This window comes from Salvelinus fontinalis, chromosome 6 (genome assembly GCF_029448725.1).
Source record: "Salvelinus fontinalis isolate EN_2023a chromosome 6, ASM2944872v1, whole genome shotgun sequence".
Classification (NCBI taxonomy): Eukaryota; Metazoa; Chordata; class Actinopteri; order Salmoniformes; family Salmonidae; genus Salvelinus; species Salvelinus fontinalis.
In genome coordinates this window covers 22,755,938-22,764,129 of record NC_074670.1, presented here as the reverse complement: position 1 = coordinate 22,764,129, position 8,192 = coordinate 22,755,938, and the positions used below count along the sequence as shown (strand labels likewise).

Below are 8,192 nucleotides of genomic sequence, written 5' to 3'. Positions count from 1 at the left end.
GTGTTACTCAGAAACACATAAGCACATCAACTTGCTTACCTAAATATTCTCATCGCCTACTCACTTGAAAGATGAATGCAAATTCCCAGCTGCTATTCCCGGAAGCTCTCTCAAACAGAGAATGGAGCTTTATCGTTTCTCTTTCAGTTACAGGCCATAGCTCATTTCACCTACCTAGTCTATTTGCGTAATCGGTCACGAAGCCTTTAGCTCAAAATAAATAAGTCTCCTCACCTCCGTATTATGTAAAACAAATACATTTTATTTATTTATTCACTCATGTTATCTCATACAAATAAATACAAATATGTTATCAGCTTAGATTTAATTGTGTTATATATAGATAAATCTAACATTATAAATAATATTAAACATTATCAGAGAGGGGTTGCCTATACGTCAAAATATTTGATACAACATCCACAATAAATTCAGGTAGCCCTATGACATTTATGCCTTTATTCTTGACAAGATCTACCCACCACGTATTACAGCACACTTTTTCATTCAAGTTCATGAGAAAACTATCATTTCTCTCTACATAAACACAACAAATAGCAGGCCTCAGTGGTGTGTGTAGAGGGTATGCGCAGGTTTACACCGTATACCCACTTCTTTTTCAGTGGGCATTGCGTGTATTTCTTAATGCTTAGCCTAAATGTTGATTAACTATTATTTCTTCACATTTTAGATGCAGCAATGGGTACACGGCGGTAGGCCTACACGGGAATGTTCCAAAATGCAATTAGCAGGAAAATACCATTCTAAAATGTGCACCGCAGACGTGAGAGGTTTGATGGATGGAGATTGAAATATCCATAATAAATGTAGATACTATGGGAGATCTAAAGATGCAACAACCTGCATCCGCTGCTAATATGAATAGGATAATGCATTTGCCTGCTAGACAATGAAATACAGTTGAAAGAAAACCAGTAGAACCAGTAGAGTCTTTATCAAATAATTGCCTCCACCTTTCTATGGTGGGATTTTGGCTGTAGGCTACTTTGAAGAAATGGTAAGAAATGCCTCATAATACGGAGTAAAACATCTAGGTTTCAAACAATTAAGTAACAGGAAAAATATAGTGATGCTAATGATAGGCCTAGCCGTCTTCTGGTAGACAGAAAGGCTTTTGCAAAAACGGGGAAATGTTAACTAGCTACAAAGTAGCCTACGTCTACCTGGCAGAATGATGTCATGATTATTTGCATTAATCCAGTGGCCATTTGTTTTGCAAACTCCATCTCATGTGCTACAGAAACACCACTAACAAACAGCAGTGCTAGGTGCCGTCACACTGGAATTATTAAAGGGCAACTACACAAAAAAAGTTTTATCTTAGATATTTCCCAGAGCTCAAAAGTGGTCTCCTGATGTGGTATTGTTATGAACATTGTTATGGACTTAGAACATCCAATTTTGTTGTTTTTCTATAAAACAAAGTGTGACTTTGAGAGTGAAAATCTGAATATAAATAAATAGATCTGAAACCTTTGGATTTCTGACTCAGTTGACAGCCTAATTTATCTGTTTCAATAGTATGCCTACAATTAGCCTACTTGCACAGTACAGCGTGGGTTGGTCTGACTGTGAAAGACCAATATGGAATATATCATTTTAGGTAATACAGAATGTATGTCACGGTTTCTCATAGAATTTTTCACACAGGGCACCTTTCCTTCGCTGGGCGGGCCATTTGGGACATTTTTGGCAAAATTAGAGTATACCCACTTCTTCAGGCACCACTACACCACTGCCAGGCCCATAGGCAATAATCCTACAAAGATTTAAAACCATACAAACACTGTTTACAGTGAAATGTTGTTAACACACTCTACATATGCACCTATTCTATAGACAATGTAATACATAGGCTAGATTTACAATACCACAACCTATCTTTAAAACTATCGGTCTTCTTATAGTGAAGGCCTATCAATAGGAAATATACCAAAACCAAAAATGCACTCTTTCATTCTAAGCGGTAAAATTGGAAACGAACATTCTTTTATACGAGTAGACTGTGAAAAAAAAACGTTTAAATATGTATTCTACAGTATTTTTAGCCTATTGGCTTGGGGGCTTATCTCCAGAATTTGATCATTCTTTATCTCGGCCGTCTTTGTTCCATTCCGTTGGGCAGAAATCCTGCAATAATAGGCACCGGCCATATGAGGGCAGCCACACTCCACACTATTATCACTAGAGTCATGAAACAAGCCACAAGAGTTGACTCGATGGGTTTACGGTTCAATCTCCAACTTTTGTCCCCATTTAGTTCGTCAAGGCTGAAGTCAACACAGCAGAAATTGATGGGATCCCCCGTCTGCTGAGCCTTTGACTTGCCGAATCGCCGGTATCGTGACATGCCACATCCAACACACAGTCTAAACTCCTGCTGGCCGCCGGTGACTCCGAGGTGTTCGATGAGAACAGGTGAGATGGCTCTGTTGATAGCAGCAGAGAAAAAAGCCCTTCCATTGTTATTGGCGGTATATATAAACACATCGCACTGGAAACCGAAGTTGCTGTCCCAGCGAGCCACCAGCGAGGTGGGGAAAAGTCTCTGCACGCTGACGTTGCACTGTGGCAACGGCTGTAACGAAGTGTCTGACGAGGAGGCTTCGCTCTCCTCCACGGATCTCTTCGAGTAGTGCACGTCCACCTCCAAGTTGGCCAAGAATCTGTTGGTGGAGTTGATGGGGGGTAACAGGAGGTCCTCGTCGCTCCAGCCGTGGCACCGCTGGAGTAGTCCGGCTACGGTGGTCAGGGCCAGCAGAAAAGTCGGGGAGTTGCTCAGCATGGCATTGAGTGCGTCGCTCCTACTCGCATGATGTTCCGTGGGGATGCAAGGCAACTGACGAGGCGTGTCCGTCGTTAATAAAATGCAGAAAACGGCCGTCTCCAGCGCTTATACAAACATCCATAGTGTGCATCTTCCGTTGCGGGAGAGGACAGTTGGAAACGTCAGCTGCCCGTCACACGCGCCGTGCGCGCCCCCCGCCCTAGACTTGGTTCCCAAAGTAACTGGTTCCTTGCCAAACTGCTACTGGGCGCTACTTTGCATGCAAGAGATAGGCTGTGGTGTGCTGCGAGGACCCTGGTACTCTCTCAGGTGTGTGAGGAAGGAAAGTAGGAGTTGCCCTATCTGGGAACATGCATTGCAACCTTCGAGCCTCTCTTCACTTAATACGTGCGCGGCTTCAGGGACAGGGTGGGAGGAAGATACAAGGCATTCCCCCTCTTCTTCCTCCCCCCCTGTAAGGATATCTGCAACCCTGGGACGGATTATTATTGTGTAATGTATGATTGTGCCAAAACATATCACCCTTATTGCTTTCTTTTTGGCAAACTGAGTCCCTATGCTCTAGGCCTGTAATATGAATTGTGATGCAGGAAAATATGTTTCCGTATGACTAAAATTTTGACTTTGAGAGTAAAATGTTCAATGGTGCTAAAGCGGATTTGAGATTCAGCACCATTGAAGCGGACAGCAACTCATGAATTCCACAGACAATGGACAGGGAGAATTCCGCTCCAGGGTGACGTTCCCCATTGGTACAGACCTAGGATCAGCTTCCCCTTGCCCAACCCCATTAGTGAGGAAAATGCTAAACTGACCCAGGATCAGCGTCAAGGGCCAACTTTTCTTTGCCCTACTCCAATAAGCCTTACTAAGAAGAAGGCCTGAAGGGGAAGGCTCCCATGCTAGACTGTTCAGCCATATTTAGAACAATAAACCTATATTATAGTAAATAATAGGGAATAAATCTGCAAATGAACAAAACTAGACCTCTCCATTGTTTGTTTTAAATCCCGACCACACCATCAGTGATTCCTGGCCTGTCGCCACCTCTTCCATTCTATGAGAAGGTAGAGTCCCATAATTGGTGCTCATTCAACAGAACCAGTCAATCCATTGATTATCCTCAAATGCCCCTTCAGGGTGAGTCTGTGTGCACACCAGTTGATGGTAATTACACAAGCATAAGATGGCAATGAAATCCCCCTTAGGATGCCAGGAGCAAGGCATATCAAATCAAAGCAGGTGCCGGAGATGAATTGCCTTAAGGAGAAGTAATCAAGTTAGATGCTCTCTCTTTATGATAATGTATTCAGTCTTAATTAATTATATTTCAGCCCCAGTCAGACTTCTTAGAGTGCATGTTTAGATGTGTTACCACCAGCAGACTCAGTAATGCCAAGTGTTGGGATCACATCAAATCAAATTGTATTTGCCACATGCGCCCAATACAACAGGTGTAGTAGACCTTACCGTGAAATGCTTACTTACAAGCCCTTAACCACCTGCAGTTCAAGAAATATTTACTAAATAAACAAAAGTTTAAAAAATTTAATCTAAAAGTAACACAAGAAAATGACATAACAATAACGAGGCTATATACAGTTTGTGACAGACAGCCGTTATGGAGGAACATTACTGGCAAATTCTACTGGGACATGTAGCTGTGGTGCACTCAAGGGTAGCCAGGCACATCAGTAAACATCTGTCTCTCTCTATAAGCGTAGGTAGGACACCTTGTGAGAGTGACTCAGCTGTTTTGTGACACATAGGATTGCTTTTTGAATGTATTTGATGTTGGAAAATACAATGAACCTCAATGTGTAAGGAACACCTCCATTTTGTGAGTGGGAAAACCTGATTAGAATTACAGCCACGTTACTGGGACACAGCTGGCTGCAGTGTTGGCAGGGATTTTATTTTTTTGTTGCTCTTTAATCAAGGTTTACATATTTTACTAGCACACCTGTTCTATTTTGGCATGTGACAATGTCCGAAATCTCCCCTCTGCCACCATGTAGGCTATTGTTCTGTTCTGTGCCTTCAGGTTTTGTACAGACCTGATTAGATTACACTCACACACATAGCAGTGTCACAGAGTTCAATGGAAAATGTCCCCTGGACGTCTATATCACATGTCTGGCTTGAAGTCTGGCTGAAGAGAAAAAAACACATCCTGACTGCTTGTCTTGTTGCAGTTGACAGTTTCAAAACAGATATAATTTACCCCACATAACACTTAATCATTTAGACCACAGGTATGCATAAATCACATTCATCTGCCCATCGTCTTGACTCTGCAGGTCACACTTGTCACGCCCTGAGCATAGAGAGCCTTTTTATTCTCTATTTTGGTGAGGTCGGGTTGTGACTAGGGTGGGTATCTAGGGTGTTTTATTTCTATGTTGGCCTGGTATGGTTCCCAATCAGAGGCAGCTGTTTAGCGTTGTCTCTGATTGGGGATCATATTTAGGCAGCCATTTCCCCACTGGTTTTTGTGGGATCTTGTTTATGTGTAATTGCCTGTGAGCACTCCATAGCGTCACGTGTCGTTTATTCTTTATTGTTTTTTGTGCGGTTCACTTCAAATAATATATGTCGAACCGATTTCACACTGCGCTTTGGTCCGAGTGTTATTATGACGATCGTGACAACACTATAATGTCAGTCTCCCTCAAGCAGTGGCAGAGAGCAAAATCTGTCTCTGCACATCAACAACTGGACTCACTCATATCTCTGGACTGGTGGGATGGTGTGGGTGTCCAAAGTGAGTTGTGTGACATTTGTATATTGTTCTTCATAGTTAGTTACTATTATTGTCTATTGTATGTTGAGTTTACTGTGCTGTGTGTTACTCTGCAGATGGCATATGCAATCTATACAGTCCTTTCACATTTACTACTGCTATATTCTGTATCTATGCATTTGTGCCCTGGTGTATTCATTCGGTATGTGTGTATTAAGTACCTCTGTTTCTGTCCATTACAGAACCACTATGCTCTAAGAAAAAAACATGTGCTATCTAGAACCTTAAAGCGTTCTTCGTTTGTCCCCATAGGAGAACCCTTTGAAAAAAACTTTTTTGTTTCAGGTAGAACCCTTTTGGGTTCCATATAGAACCCTTTCTACAGAGGGTTCTACATGGCACCCAAAACGGTTCTACTTGGAACCAATAAGGATTCTACCTGGAACCAAAGGGGTTCTCCTATAGGGACAGCCGAAGAACCCTTTTGGAACTCTTTTTTTCTAAGAGTGTACCATTCCACTCTCTTTCCCACTTTATATCCCAATGTACATTCCCATGTGCATCCCCATATTAATCTTCCTCAGTGTGTTTAAATAAAGTTCCTGTGTGTTAACTCTTGGGCTGCTTTATTCCCCTCTAACCAGGGGACGATGTCAGTGAGTCACAAACCAGTAAAATACATAGAGCCGGGTCGCTCTCTTTCACTGATATACATTAATGTTATATGGGATATTCCTTATTCTAACTTCCCTTTAATGTTTAAGCCAGAAAACCACTATCAACGTGAGAGCCCTTTTCAAAAGATAAGAGCCAGGCTTTACAGGGTTAACCGTCACAAGGGTCATCAACTTGGAGAGGGAAAAAAGCAAAACAATGACACAGTTTCTCTTTTTATGTTTGTCGGGAATATGTATGACACTTGTATGAATTATATTTCCCTTTGAGCTGCTTGAATGGTTTAATTTGCTGTGAAGGACTGCCTCCAGCCTTTTGATGTGAGCACCAGCTGAAGTAAAAGACAGGTCGCCTCTGGCCTCAATTTGCACCTGAAAACACCTCTCCTCCTCTATTCCTCCCCTGTTGTTTATTAAGGCCGATTCTGTTCCATCTGTTCCTTAAACTTCCACACAGACTCCTCCCCACTGCACACACACACACACACACACACACACACACACACACACACACACACACACACACACACACACACACACACACACACACACACACACACACACACACACACACACACACACACACACACACACACACACACACACACACACACCCATTGCTTGACACACTGATTGACACACACAAATACAGAGACAATGACACACAAACTCACCCACACATTCCCAAATACATCCCCCTCCAAATATCAAATATGCTCCAGACAGACAATGTGCCCGGCGAATGGAGCGAAAATGTAAATTACTTTCTTGTTCATTAATTATGCTATAAAAATGTAAATTGCTTCAGCGCCAAAAATGCTAATGGGACAGAGATAAAAGTCTCTTTTGTGCCAAAGGAGAATGTATAAAAGATTCATTTTCTCAAAATGTCTCTTTTTACCGGGGACCTTGCTAAAAAGAGTACTGTTCGTGGCTTCTGGTCTCTCCTCCATCCACTCTCACTGTGCAGGAGCAGACAGGCACTATTTCTCTGTACTATAGGCTCACACAGACAACCTGTTTAATTAGATATTGGATAAATTTGTCTTCACATCCTCCGTGCTCTCACTCATTTTGTGGATCTGAGCCTTGTGACTGAGTCCCTTGATTCTTCTTACTTCTGCTGTTCCTTTTCATTCCAACAATGGCAAGGCAAATCCCCTGACCCATCACCATGGTAACCAGCTGACCTTTACTTATTGGTTGAGATGAGGGACAATTTAGAAGTGGAGAGATTTAGAGAGGAGTTATATTATTAATGTCCATCTGATTCTATCTTTAGGAGAAACGTAAAGTGCCTCTGGGTAGGATGTGTGTTCAGGTTAGGGTTTATGTTAGTTTCTATAGCTACGTGCATGTCTGGTGCATTGTCTTACATCAGCACGTTGATTCCACCTGCACCGATTGAGGGATGAGCGTCGTGGAGGAGGGACGCTATCGGACGTGAGACAATGTGGCTGGTGTGGTTGTGTACTCATACAGTGAATGAGAGGTTTGATATGATTACATTTGTACATGCCTTAAAAAACAACAACAGTGACAACACCACTATAAATGAGGGGACTGACACACCAACACACACACACAGACACTCTAACACATACATTATTTTTTGTTGTGTTGTTTGTATATCGATGTATTTTAAATTTGTGTGACTGTCCTTGTGTGACTGTCTATCAGTATTTTTTTTTGTGGACCCCAGGAAGAATACTGCTGCCCCTGTGAAAGCTAACGGGGATTCAAATAAACCAATCAAATCAAAAGGATTGCTATTTAGATTGAGAAGTTGGACAGGCGGACTCAAATGCCCCCAACATATACCGTGATTGTGGTGAGTAGCAAAATGTTTCGATCTGCAGAAATCGGGGTACACACAATCTTCCCTCCTCCTCCTCCCCCTGTGTCTGTGAGACTGCAGATGGATCCATAGCAGAGAGGAGCACTAATTAGTAGCGTTAACTACCGA

At 42.3% G+C, this 8,192-nt stretch overlaps 1 protein-coding gene across 1 annotated transcript; it reads right to left on the bottom strand.

Moving 5' to 3' along the window:
* Positions 1-241: 241 nt before the first annotated feature.
* Positions 242-3,165, bottom strand: LOC129857351 (transmembrane protein 158-like). Its single transcript, XM_055925505.1, has one exon. It carries the CDS (start codon positions 2,804-2,806, stop codon positions 2,111-2,113), a length of 696 nt encoding a protein of 231 aa, XP_055781480.1. The 5' UTR covers positions 2,807-3,165; the 3' UTR covers positions 242-2,110.
* Positions 3,166-8,192: the final 5,027 nt, after the last annotated feature.